Source organism: Anolis sagrei, chromosome 4, assembly GCF_037176765.1.
Source record: "Anolis sagrei isolate rAnoSag1 chromosome 4, rAnoSag1.mat, whole genome shotgun sequence".
In the NCBI taxonomy this organism is placed as follows: Eukaryota; Metazoa; Chordata; class Lepidosauria; order Squamata; family Dactyloidae; genus Anolis; species Anolis sagrei.
The window spans coordinates 91766606-91781221 of NC_090024.1; the positions used below are offsets into that span (position 1 = coordinate 91766606).

Consider the following 14616-nt stretch of genomic DNA (forward strand, 5'->3'; position numbering starts at 1 on the left):
GGAGAGACAGGATATGACATTTTGTTCTAAGATACAAATGAATCTGTATACTGTTTAGATATTTTCTCCATTGCTTTTCTGGTGTTGCTACTGTTTTTTCAAATGCATTATTATCTATGCTTGTCTTTTTTTAAATACTTTTAATAACAAGAACTATGGGTCTCTCCTCCGCAACATGAAAGGAGTAAGAAAGCAAGAAAAGAATATTGTGACCATGGAGACATATAAGCTAACAGAAAATATTTAGATGCATGGAATAATAGAATTAAGACCACATGGGCCGTTCATTTCAGCCTCCTGCCATGCAGGAAAAACACAATCAAAGCACCCCTGAAAGATAGCCATCCACCCTCTGTTTAAAAGCTTCCAAGGAAGGAGCTTCCACTACACTCCGTAGCAGAGACTCCCACTGTTGAACAGCTCTTACAGTCACGAAGTTCTTCCTAATGTTCAGAAGAAATCTCCATTCCTGTAATTTTAATGTATATTAGTTCCATTATGTAGGATTGACTGTTGGGCAGTGGAGGGGGGAGGGAGGAGAAACATCACAAAATGAGGAAACAAATTTTAAAAAATAGCTTCAGGCCTGGAAACTGGTTGAATCTGAAAAGCCATAAAGCCAGATAAAAGTGCATTGAAGAAACCAAATCTAGATGACATAGGAGAATCAAGCAATATTTTGTAGCAGCAAGGGAAAGAAAAGAATGCAGGGAGTCCCTGAGTTACAGACATCCAACTTACAAACAACTCATAGTTAAGAACGAGGGTGTGAGACAACAGAAAATGAGAGAAATTTATCCCTCAGAAGGGAGATCCACTCTTGTTAGCGGAAATATTATCACCAATCCTCGTTTTTGCAAGAAGCCACATTTTTCAAAATCCAGTTTTCAGAGGGACAGAAAGTAAGGTGAAACCTTGTGAACAAGGGCACAGACAGCAAAACAAGCACCACATTCCCTTTGCTATTCGAAGCTAAGTGATCTATATTTTTGGCTGGAGTTCTAATAGAAAAATGTACCTGTTCTGACTTACATACATACACATTCAACTTAAGAACAAACTTACAGAACCTATCTTGTTCATAACTAGCGGACTGCCTGTAGTGAGAGAGGGTCTAATACTGGGATTATTGAGATTTAGTTGAAACAAAAATAAAAGGTAGAAAAGAAAGATGAGTAAACAAGAACTACCACATTAAAAATATGTCAAGGAGAGATAGATACAGAACCTCTCCCTCTGCAGGTAGTGGAATAAAGAATAGAAAAAAAAACTAACAGATCAGAAATTTGGTTTGTTACCAGTTCATTTTGAAAATAATTTGGAAGCTTCAGCTGGTTCAGCGATCAGCAGCCAGATTACTAACTGGAGCCCCATACAGGGAGAGATCCACTCCTGTGTTGCATCAGCTCCACTGGCTGCTGATCTGCTTCTGGGCTAAATACAAAATGCTTCTCATTACCTTTAAAGCCCTAAATGGCTCGGGTTCAGATTATTTGACTAATTGTATCTCCTCTTATAAACCAGCTCAAGCACTGCGGTCAGTGGAGGAGGCCCTATTCTCAGTCCCACCCCCATCTCAAGCATGGCTGGTGGGAACGAGGGAGAGGGCCTTCTCCATGATCGCTCCCCACCTCTGGAACTCCCTTCTAAAGAAATAAAGATGCCCCCCTCTCTCCTCTCCAAAAAACAACTGAAAACGTATTTTTCTCACTAGCATATAGAGAGGAGGAGAATTAGATAATGAGAGATCACTACCAGACCGCTGATTGAAAACTATTACTGTATTCAGGTTGTGTCAGACCATGTTAGCCCAGTTAACATCACTGGCCACACAATCAACTCACCTATCTGTGAATTTTTGTTGGCTCCTGCAAATTAATATGGATGTTTTATGTTCAGGTTTTATGTTACTATATCATTTTCGATAGGTTTCATTTTATTTAATCTATAGATGTTCTAAGTTGTTTTCATATGATGGCTTATTTTGAGTTATTACATTTGTATTTGTTGTTGTACTGAGGCATTGAATGTTTGCCTTTTCGTTTGTTGGAATCAGCCCTGAATCCACCTGGGGAGATAGGGCGGAATATAAATAAAGTTTTATTATTATTATAAAAAGAAAGATCTGAAAGGATTGCAGAAATTTGAGAGGTGTTGGAATCTAAAAATACAGTTCAAAGTACAGAGTAGTCAATGTTTAAAACATTGATAAGGGAGGCAGTGGTTGGGGAAAAACACAGGAAAAAGAAAAGAATGAGAACCTGAGCATGTAGAATGGTATCAGATGAAGGAAAATAGTAATAGAATCTCTAATTCAAAAGGTAGAATATTTAGAGCAAATGGTAAAAGAACAGAATGAAGTGTGGTGTGAATAAATGGAAGACTGGAACGGTCGAAAATATGAAAAGCATGTCAAAAATCTCAAAAGAAAAGAACAAGTTGTGATTATACAACTATGCAATCAACAAAATTGCATTCAAAATTAGACAGAGAACAATTTTAGTAGAATTGCCTAAGTGGAAGAAATCAAAAAAAGGAATTTGAAGAAACAAACTACTAAAAAGAAGAATGAGTGAAGCTGTTGGACATGAGATGAGGCATGAAAATTGAGGTATATACTGAAAGTTTCCATTGTGACAACAGAATACTGAGAAAGAAAGGAAGGAAGGAAGGAAGGAAGGAAGGAAGGAAGGAAGGAAGGAAGGAAGGGAGAGAAAGAGACAGAAAAGAAAAGAAAAGAAAGAAGAAACAGACCTATGGGACCACAAATGGCAGACAAGCAGAGATTAAAAGGGATTCATTTTATGTTATCTGGCAGAACTAAAACAAGAAGAGATAGAGAATGGGAGAAACACCCTAGTCCTACCCTCTTATATATTGGCCAAAAGAAAGGAGGAAAAGGAAATTTTCTGGATGAATGAGCAGCAGTAGTAACAGCTTCTAATGGGAAAATCCATGTTTCAATAAGTGCAAAACAAGAGAAACGATAAGAGATAGCAAGATCATTAAGTACAACAGCTTTATTAACTGCCAACCGACAGTTTAATAAAGCAAAAGAAATAAAGATGGAACTCAAGAGATGGGAGCTGGATCAGCATAGCAGCATTATCAAGGTTCAAGGTAATCCCTAGCAGAGTAAGAGGGAAAAGCACAAGGTGTGAATTCCCTATAAAAGAACATGCAATCCCTCCCCCCACCCCCCATAAAGTAAGAGATAAGGAAAAGAATTAAGAGGAACATTAAAAATGATGAATATTAGTTGATAAATCATGAAGGCAGCGTAGGTAGGACAATCTAGAATTCTGCTAAATCTCATCCCGAAGGACACAATATCGTAACTGTAATGGCAGAGTGGCACTGGACAAGTAACTCTGTGATATGGGTAGGCATCGGTAGGACATACACGGCCGACCCAGCTCATTTTTCATTCCTCCACATCATTATGGGCTGCGACAGTCTCTTTTTTCAAAGCCTAAAACATTGTGTCTCTTCCCTTAGCATTGGATGATGGAATCATGCCTCCACCCCCCCACCCCCCCACCCCCCATGGCTTATAGGAGTAGGATTGCCATAGGGGCATTTTTTTCCCCGAACAGTGGTGTGAGGAAATTTGGGGGCTTCACTGAAATTCTGTGGGACATACCATTGCTAATGTGCTGTAAATCTATGATGAACCCGGAAACTGGACAAGTTACTTTTTTGAACTATTCGGAGAATATTGATCCTGTAAACCCCTCCCCCCAATACTTTACCCAAATTTTTCCACCAGCCCATTTCTCTTCTGTTGTGGTAGTCTAACCTCTTTTTGCTATGTGATGCCATATAAATGGGTTGATTCTGGACAGGGAATCAGTGACAAAAGGACAGAAGCCAGTATACAAGATCAGGTTAGCTTTTTGATAGGGTTCCCTCAGTTTTATTCTCCTGCATTTTGTCTTGTCTTAGAAAATATATCTATATTTTTTTTACAAGGTAGCAGTTATATGGATTCTGCCTTGGGCTATACTGTGTTTCATCAGATCAAGATAAGGAGGGAAAGCCATCCTTTTAACTCTGCTTTGCTTTTCTCCAAGTGCTTTGATGTTTAATGTTAAAAGGGAAATGGGGGAAGAGGGGAGAGATGAGAGATATATATGTGTGTTGTGTGTAGTTCGAATGCTCCCGCTTTTCAGATGAGGTAATGAGGGCAGGACTTACTAGAATTTTTTCCCCCTAGCTGAGGTTTGGCCTAGGCTATTGACCTACGAAACCAGATGATTTCAATGTATTTTGTTCCTTTTATATAGCAGGAAAAACAACATGATAGAGAAGAGGGTGTGTTGTGTTTTCTCCTTATTGAGGGCTCCATAACTGCTTAGCAGCCTTTGGTTATCTTAGAGATGTAGTGGCCAAGTTCTTCAACATGAATGCCACACATCGGGTCCAGATATCATTGAAATGCCAATTCAGTGCCATTTGCAGTGATTGCCCAATGTGATTTCCAGATATAGATGGACTGTAACTTCCCAGAAGTAGTAGCTGGTTGGCACATTTGAGAAGTGAAATGCAACTGTTGCACACCAGGGGTGGGAAAGCACCTCTGAAACCGAAACCACACACCAAAGTTCTTTATAAGCAAGCAGTTTATTGAAGAATAAAAATAGCTTCAGCGAAAGACTAAAAGATGTTCAAAAGTAGTATAGAATATTGTCCATAATAATAGTCAGTTACACATGACCAGCAACAATCCATGCATCAAATTCAGGAAGCAGAAATGTCCAAAAACCATGGCAAGATCCACAGGTAATAAGAGTCTATGAGCCCCAAAATAGTACCAAGCGAAAAATACAGGAACAAACTTGAGCGTTAAAATCCAAGGCATGAACAATGAGATCCAAGACAGGAACAGTTACAGGAATATCAGCATGAAAGTAAATCCATGGACACAAGAAACAAGACAGGAATTGTTCTCCAAACTAAACGTTGGCTCCACTGAAAATCGCAATCTCAGGTGCCCTCATATATAGTCAAAAAGCCATGCCAAAGGCATGCCTTTTCCCATGAGAAACCTTGGACTGACCCCTTTTTCCCATTAATCTCTGAGAGCGCCTTCTGCCCCCTTCCAGATGTTGTTGTTGACTGATCTGGCTCCGTATATCAAAGTTTGTCCGTCCTCCCTAGAATCACCAATTACTGCATTCTTTTCACATTCTGACCTTGACTGACTTGCGAATACAGACTCTTTGTACAAATACATCTAATTCAGGTTTGACTATCCCAGAATCCTCAGCATCATCATGGCTAACAACACTCTCCTGTCCAAAATCCCCATTCCCAGATCCAAAATCCCCATTCCCAGACCCCTGTGAGTCTGCAGGATCTTGGTCATTTGACACTGAAACCTCAGGCAAGGAAACATTTGCAGGCTGAACCACTACAGCAACAACATCCATGTGTGGGAAGCACTGTCATGCTATGAATGGTCCCCATAGTTTTTGTCTTTGGCCTAACTGGTTTAAGAGAGAAGTACCACAGTGTGGCATAATAAAAGCTAGGGAGTGAGGGCAGTGAAACATATATTACACTCAATGTTATTCCATCTAGGCCATGGTGTCTACTCAGTCAGAAACTCTTTAAAATCTTAGGTGGAGTTCTTATCATGCGGCAGCAAAAAATAGCCAGTTGGATTTTGGCCTGCATAAATAGGAGTAGAGTGTCTAAATTCAGGGACATCGTGCTACCCCTCTATTCTGCCTTGGTCAGACCACACCTGGAATACTGTGTCCAATTCTGGGCACCGAAATTTAAGGGAGATGTTGATAGGCTGGAATGTGTCCAGAGACGGGCAACCAAAATGATGAAGGGTGTGGAGAACAAGCCCTATGAGGAGCAGCTTAAAGAGTTGGGCATGTTTATCCTGCAGAGACTAGGCCACGGAACAATGACTTCAAACTACAGGAAAGGAGTTTCCACCTAAACATTAGGAAGAACTGTAACTGTGAGAGCTGTTCAGCAGTGGAACTCTCTGACTAGGAGGGTGGTGGAGGCTCCTTCCTTGGAGGCTTGTAAACAGAGGCTGGATAGCTATCGGTTGAGGATGCTTAGAAGGTGATTTTCCTGCTTCTTGGCAGGAGATTGGACTGGATGGCTCACGGGATCTCTTCCGAATCTATGATTCTATGATTCTAGGAATTCAAAAGCTCATTGGAGCAAAATGAGTACAGAGACTAGAAAATATATTTTGGGCTATGGGTTTTGTGGTCCAAAGAGTGATTTTTTGAATATATATATATATATATATATATATATATATATATATATATATATAGCTGTCCCGGCCACACGTTGCTGTGGCTAACGGGAAGAAAGGATAGAGAAAGAGGAGGTTTCAAATATATGTGATTTCAGTATGATTGCGGGTTGGTAATATTTGCCGTGGTTCCATTGTCTGTGCAGATAGGGAGATGGTCTGGATTGGAAACTGTGGAACAGAAATATATCACTGTCCATGTGATAAGCTATCCATGTCCTGATATAAATTGACAATGTCTACTGTGTTCAGAGACTTTGTCAGGAAAGCCCATTGCTTTCCTTCCACTCTAGCCATGGTGGCCGCTCACCTCTTTGGGGACCAACTGGTTCTCGCTGTGGTGCAGACAGGCAGGTAGGCAGGCCGGGAGGCAGAGGTGGAAGGAGGGAGAGCTTGCGGGAAGCATCCTCAGCAGCAACAGCAGACGGCCTTGCCTTGAAGATTTAGGAAGGAGGAAGAGGAGGGGAAGGGGGGGGAGGAGAAGTGGAGTGGGAGCCAGGCATCCCTACATCGTGGATTTTCACTTATCGCGGGTGTTCCTGGAACGTAACACCCGTGATAAGTGAGGGAACACTGTAAATAGAAGAATTGTACTAGAACTACAAATGCAGTATATTTTGAATGGGAAAAGATTTTAATTAATTAGGTTCTTTCTTAGTATTACATTAATCATTATTTTATTAATTGTACAAAATCATTGTATTTTTGTTGATTTATTTGCTGACCTTATTTACACAAACTTTTTGTTATGGTGTACTTTCCTGACACAGATATTGTAACAAAATATTTCCCTGTACAAGCTTTTGTTTGTTAGTATGTTTGTAACTTTAAATAAAAATTACGGTTGAAAAAAAAGAGGAAGTATTGGGCAGGAGAACAAGCTGTCCAGGGTATTGTTTGGCTATTTTCCCAAGAAGTTTCCAAACTACTAGATCTAAATCTTTACCAAAGTGTGGCTGATGGATAGAATCCTAGTGCCTTGAGCATGTCATGTAACTCGAGCCTAGCTGAATCATTTGCTCTGTGTATTGAATATTTCTTTCTGATATCTAGGTCTTCCTGAATGTTCATATCTGCGAGACTGTAGCACAGTGGCTCATTTTCAGCTAAAAGCCTTTCAGTTTGTTTTCCCCAACAGTTAATGTGATTCTTTCCTATGGCAATTTCTGTCACACAGGGGCAGTTTACTTAGAAGGAAGTCTTGAAGAAGCCAAGCAACTATTTGGACGCCTGCTCTTTAACTGCAAGGTATGACTTTATCCATGGCCTGGTTATGCCTAATGGCATGTCTTTTGCTTTGACAATCGATTTGCGTTATGCTGTGGTGCATTAATGCAAGTATTTCAAAGGAAAATTGAAAGTGTTCCCTACCTTTCAGACTGCACTGGTTCTGTCTAGGGGGAAAATGTTTATTCTAACTCATGCCTCATTCTTTTCTGGAAAACACTGTGTGCACAGGAGGGGGGGGGGGTTGTTGGATATTTTTTTTCTTTTCCCGTTGCTTTTCTTTTACGATCCTCCCTCTCCTTCCCCCAAAAACCAACCGTTTTTGACATAATAGATATTTGACCACTTCAGCTGCTTGTATCACAGCTTGACTCAACAGGTGCTCATTTGTTGGTTTACAACATTTATAAGCTGCCCCATAACAAGGTTGACAGGATAACTCACAAGCAATAAAGCTAACATTCTGTTTACAGTCGGCTCTCCCCTTTCTCAGGTTGGGCATTCACCGATTTGATCCTTTGTGGGTTTGCCGCTTTCCCAAAGCTTGTCAGGGTGAACGTTTCATAGGATTGTCAGCAATCTCTTTCTGCTTTCCCTTTCTGTATGGATATGGGGAGAGAAAGGAAGCAGCAAAGGGCTTACCAACCATCACCACTCCGCCAAGACTACAAGCCCAGTGGTAGGAGGTAGATGGCAACTTAAATCATCACTGTTCTGCTCCCTGAAGCTGCATGGAATGACATAGTGATGATTTCAGTCACCATCCACCCTTCACCGAACTCTCCTGCTTTATAAGCTTTGGTGGGGAGTGGATGGTGAATTAGATTGTGCCATTTCAGCCACCCCATACAAAATTCTACAAACCAGTGGGCTTGAGGAGAGATGAATGGCAAGAGATGGGAGCATGCTGTGTCTCCCCCAAAGCCACAGTGTAGTGGTACTTTGAGTTGCAATCTTCCAGTTTAATAGGCATCAGTGGGATGTTGTTGGTAAGTGAAATTGTCACTATTCTGCTCCCCATGGAGTAGTAGAACCCCACCACCACCTGCCAACAGTACAAGGAAGCCTTGTCCTGACCCCCAAATAGTCCTGTTTTTTTCCACATTCATGGGGGTTCCCCCTCCCCTCTAACCTATCCTGAATGAGGAGACTGCAATAAGAAAAGGAATAAACAAAAGAAGAAACACATCACAGGATGTTTAAAAGAGCAGAAAGCTAAGCCAGATGGAAACAGGTAAAGAAAGAGTTGCCTTGTAGCAAAATTCAAAACCTTGACAATATTCAACAGCCTTGAGGACACCATAAAAAGGACCTGATATAACTTTCCATAACATTCCATTCAAGGAATGTCCACTGAATCGTTCAGTAGATGTCCAGAGAATACATGGAGAGGTGATCCTTCAGATTGCCTGCCAGGAAGAGTCAGAAAAGGAGTTTGGAGAATGGCTAAGGAAATATGATGAAAGTGGTGGTAGTGATAGTTGAAAGGGGAGGAAATAGCTTGACTAAAGTAGCTTTTATCAACCATGAGAGGATGAAAAGTGAAGCTCACCCAAACCAACTGGTTCCTTTTCTGTGCAACTTGAGTTCCAGACCATTCTACCAGATGTGTAGACCGACCTCAGTGTCTTCCTAAATATCAGTCTAGGAATCTCTACCTGCTTATGGTGTAGATTTCTCAGTTGCTATTTCCTCCCCCAATATGCTTCCCATTTTTTTCACATATCTAATCCTAAAAGCACTCTCACCTTTGTGATTCAGATACCCTCAATCCAAACCTGACCTGATCAGAGCTTGAAAAATTGGCAATTCTGGTTGAGGGTTTCTGGGAGTTATATTCATTTTTTTCCCCAAATTCATATTCTAGCACATTCATGTTTCTATTTTATTCCACTTCATGTATATATTTGTTACATGTATGATATAATTGTATTATGTTGTGCTGTTTGGCTGATTTCTGTTGGGCTGTCCTTCCCCTGCCTTCACTCTCTTTAGGATCTCATTGTGCCTGAATTCTTGTCTTGTAGTTGGCAAACTTTAACCAACAAAACCGAAACCTGTTATGCATTGTGTGTTTTTTCCTCTCCACCTAATTGATATGAGTTAAATGGAAGCACTACAGGCACTTTGAGCAGAGAATACCCCCATTTAAAAAAATAGTTTGCTGGCATTATTGAATTTGCAATGAGCAGAGTCAGCATCTGAAAGCGTTTCAGTATTTCGCAGAATGACATTTTATTTAGCCGTGTGGAATTTGTTAAATGGCTCCCTTGAGCTTTAAAAGCGTCTCTCAATGTTTGCAGGACCTGCGGGAAGTATGGCTTAATTATCCACTACACCCTCTCCAAGTAAGTGTCTCCCTTTTCAGTAACGAATTTCAGAGTGCCTCCTTATTTTTATTATATTATTATTGGTTCCTCAGGATGTCTTTTGTTGGCATTCAGCTGTGCTGACATCCTTGAGCATTTAGCAGGTACATGGCCTTTGTGATTTTCCCCAGCTAATAAGTGTTCTAGGATAGGCAAGTACTTTAGTGTATGGGTAGAGTTAGAGCTATAGGCAGCAGACCAGTGGTAACATGACAGCCCAGTGTCAGTCACTTCAGAGCCTTGTGGAGAAGTGGCAGGCTAGTAGAAATGTTTAATAGTGCAGGGAAGCGTATGCGACTCTCCTCTCCAGTTCCTCTTCATTTTGGAGAATTCTGGCATTTTCCCTTTGCTGTCAGAGCAATGGGGGATTTAAATAGACCAGGATTTCTTGCATGTCAAACCCTTCTGTTAACTTCTCTCATCCATATCTTCTTATTTTCTCTTACTATCCTTTGAAATAGATACCTTACAAGTAGACCATGTGACCCTGGACAGTTCCTTGCGGCCATTGATCATATAAAGTTTCCCCCTTCTCAGGGTTCATCTACACTACAATCAATGCAGTTTGACATCCTTTAGCTGCCATGGTTCAATGCTATGGAATCATGGGATTTGTATACAAGGCCTTTAGGCTTCTCTACCAGAGAGTGCTGATGCCTCACCTCACTACAGTGCCCAGGATTCCATGGCACTGAGCCATGGCAGTTAAAGTGATGTCAAACTATATTGTTGATGCACCCATAGACTCTCTCCTCTTCTTACAGTCTCTCTGATCTTCTCCTAATCTCCTGCCATGTTTCAACCATGGAAAGGTGATCAGTTAAGAATGAAGACTTTGCCTAGTCTTTGCATTAGATAGTTAGGATATAGCTACCTATTCATTCATTTATCGTGTCAGAGGCGAATTGAGAATACAGTGATAATGTATTAAAAATCACAAAGTTAGAAACTTGGCATTATACTGAGTTTCTTTTGACCAGAAGCTGGCCACTTTGAGAGCCTCTGGTGTCACTGTAAGAAGGTCATTGTGCATGTGGCATGGCTCAGACCGCGTTGTAGTAAGTGGTCTGTGATTTGCTCTTCTCCACACTCACATGTCGTGGACTGTACTTTGTAGCCCCATTTCTTAAGATTGGCTCTGCATCTTGTAGCGCGTTCCAAGTGATCCAGTCTTTGTGTGCCCAGGAGGGAGTTTCTCATCTGGTATCAGCCACTGATTGAGGTTCTGGGTTTTAACCTGCTACTTTTGGACTCTCTTGCTGAGATGTTCCTGCAAATATCTCTGTAGATCTTAGAAAGCTATTTCTTGAGTTAAGACATTGGCATGCTGGCTGATATCTGAACAGAGGATGGGCCGGACATGCCAATGCCTGAAGCGACTTACAGTATAGATACCTAATACATATGTCAGCTCAAATCCATTCGTAAACGTTCAAAGTTTACTGAAATTCCTGCGCTTCTTATATTTTGAGTCAGCAGCAAACTCAGGGAAGCACTATAGAGAAATCTGCTACTTTGCTAAAGGGAGGCTTATTCCTAACAGTTTTACTTTTCATACGTTTCCCAAAATGGTCTAACATCCTGGGAAATCCCAATTCCCCAAACTTCATAGTCATCCTGTGAAGAAGGTCAGACTGAACCAATTAAAATGGAGCCATAACATCATAATTGTGTTGTGTGAAAGGTACACTCTGTCCAGCACTGTAATCACAACACTATACTAATGCATAACCTAATGGAAATACTATTTTCCTCTTTTGAGAAAGCATTCTACTAGTTCCCAACTATAATAATTAAATTTGAGCATACTGAATTGAGGAAAGTGGACAAAAGAATTGATAGTAAAATAAAATGTAACACCTTCTGAAGTAAGAGTTTTCAACTTCAACATGTAAGTAGTCCCAGAATAGCTAATGTATCTTAAAAATGAATGATACAGTCAATCAGTAAACATTGCCTAAAACTGCAAAAGATATAATGAATGAATGATCCAAAGTACTAAAACTGTCAGTGATGGGGGGGGGGGGGGAGGGGGAGAGATAAGGGAATGGAAACAGGCTTCACCTGGATGTTGACAAGATCCAAGTTCATTAATATCCAGAGAGATTATTACAAACCATAACTAAGATGTGCTTCCATTATTTTGGGGTGAGACAATCTTGAAACTATTGTGAAGTTCATAGTCATTCATGGATGACTGTGTTTCCTTACCGCTAATATTTCCATTCCAAATTATAATGCAGCATAAAGTGTGTGATTGCATCTAGTCACTTTTAACAATCAGTTGAATAAAGTAGTCATCACTCCATATTTATGGGTTTCTCTTTTGCAGATTTGATTATTTACGTATTTAATTAATATGTTCTGTCTCATAGAATCATTGAGTTGGAAGAGACAAGGGCCATCCAGTCCAATCCCAACCAAGATCAGTGGTTCTCAACCTGTGGGTCCCCAGGTGTTTTGGCCTACAACTCCCAGAAATCCCATACAGTTTACTAGCTGTTAGGAGTTTTGGGAGTTAAAGGGCAAAACATCTGGAGACCCACAGCTTGAGAACGACTAGAGATTGACCATTGATTGAACTTCCATTAGAAGTTGATAATAGAGTTCTCCTGTTTTTGATTACAGAGTTGTGCAACTATTTTTATTTGTGTTTTTTCCCACTTTTGCGGTGATCCTGCACCCCTAACCTCAGCAAATGTGAAGGGATGACTGTACTGTTAAATGAAATTGAATTACTTTATATTTATTTATAAGTGGAAGAGACCTGTGATATGGAATCCTTCAATCTTAGTGGATTTAATATCTATATACCTATATATAACTATGGATATAAACCTAGATCTAGATAAATAGAGGTTGAGATAGAGATATTTATTCAAAATTAACCACTCTCTTTTGCCTTCAAATGAGATTGAGTTTCTGTTCGTGCTGTATTGAGGCACCACTGAAGCTATCAAAAATTTGGATCACAGTGTTCCATCCTATGTCGATATTGCCTTTCTAAATTGGCCTTAAATCTCTCCTCTGAAGTTCATGGTAACTTGCTCTTCTCACTGTTGATGTTTATTTACAGCTCCAGGAATCCAATACTGACCGACAGCTAATTGAGACCTCTCCCGTCCTCCAGAAATTGACAGTGTTTGAGGATGCCATCGGAGTAACTTTTACTCACGTTCGACTTCTTGCACGGGCTTTCACTTTGAGAACCGTGGGATTTAACCATCTGACTCTGTAAGATTGTAATTTAGAAAGGATTTGATGCCTTTTTTCCCATGTCACACGGGCTGATAGGTTATTTCCCTCCATCTTATGTACCTTCAGAAATTGTTGGACTGCAGTTACTTGCCTTCCTTAATATTAGCCATTTTGGCTAGAGCTGCTGAGACTTGCAGTCCCACAGCATCTGAAGGCCTGCATGATCATCACTACTGCTGTACATACAAGAAGATCAGCCATGGACCTTGCACTCACATTAGGATTGTGGGAGAAATTTCTATAGGTCACATTTTAGTTCAGACTGTTTTCATTTGCAAACCTTGAACTAATGCATAAAAGACAGATATAAATCAAAATAAGCAACTTTCCAAATTACACTGCACACTCTTCCTATCCATCAACACATGTATTAGGGCACTAGTTCCCAACTTCAAAGAGACCCCAGATCACCAAAGCAAAAATTAGATACATCATGCGCCATTGAAATCAATCAACCCCTCTCCCCACCACACACAAAGAAATTAATTAGAATTTTCAGTAATTAGAATCAATTAATCATCATACTAATATTTATTTTGTGATATAAAGATAAAATAACATGATATTGTGATATGGCCTTAGGGCTAATCAATAAAAGTATTATTATTATTATTATTATTATCATTATTATTATTATTTAAAAGATAAAATAACATAATGAGACTTAATGAAACAGATTAATGTGATTGTTGAGCTTGCATTTCTTTCCATAGGTGGAGAATCCTTGGATTGATACTATTGCTCAATGTCACTGAGTAGTAGTCGACTAGCTCTTGATAGTACTAGACTTCCAGACTGCCTCTTGAAGCCTGACTACTCAGGCTTCAAGTGCCAGTCTGGAAGAATGGGCTCCAAAAGCTCCTCTTCCCCTGACCCAGCCAAAGGGAAGAGAGTGCCCATGTGCCTTCTTTCCTTCCCTTTTCTCCTCACGAGGTGCCAATGATAGAGCTCCTCTTGTCCTCCATCTTCACTGACCTGCTGGCTTTGGCTGCCTCCTCCTCTTTGCAATCCAGCCTACCAACGGGGGTGGGATTGAGGAGGCTGCTGCTGCCAGAGCCCCATTTGTGTTCCCAGGCAACAGGAGAGGGTGGCTGGGTTGAAAAAGGAGACTGTGACCAGGTCCCCGGTAGAGCAGGCTCCTCAAGTCCAAGCAAGGAAAGAAGGATCCAGTACCTCCCCATCCACCCCATCATTTGTCCAGTGTTGGACTCTTCCTTCCTTATCTGTTCTTGAGGAGGCTGCTGCTGCTGCCAGTGCACCATTTGCAGTCTCCTCCTTGCAACCCAGCCCCCTTCTGCCTGTGCAAGGAAGAAAGGATCCAACATTGGGCAAAGGGAGAGGGCGACAATAGCAGTGTTGGGTCCTTTCTTCCTTATCTGGGCTTGAAGCTGCTGCTGCTAGAGCCCCATTTTCAGGCCCAGGTTTTCTGTGAAAGACTCCCCCAGACTATTTTTCTGTTTTTTTCAGACCACC

At 40.8% G+C, this 14616-nt stretch overlaps 1 protein-coding gene across 1 annotated transcript in view; it reads left to right on the forward strand.

The window, feature by feature from the left end:
- Positions 1-14616, forward strand: part of DROSHA (drosha ribonuclease III) — a 164123-nt gene that overhangs the window by 107586 nt on the left and 41921 nt on the right. The window contains exons 23-25 of the mRNA XM_060774694.2: positions 7467-7537; positions 9820-9864; positions 12962-13119. Coding sequence (XP_060630677.2) covers positions 7467-7537; positions 9820-9864; positions 12962-13119 — 274 coding nt within the window. The remainder of the gene's footprint in view (positions 1-7466; positions 7538-9819; positions 9865-12961; positions 13120-14616) is intronic.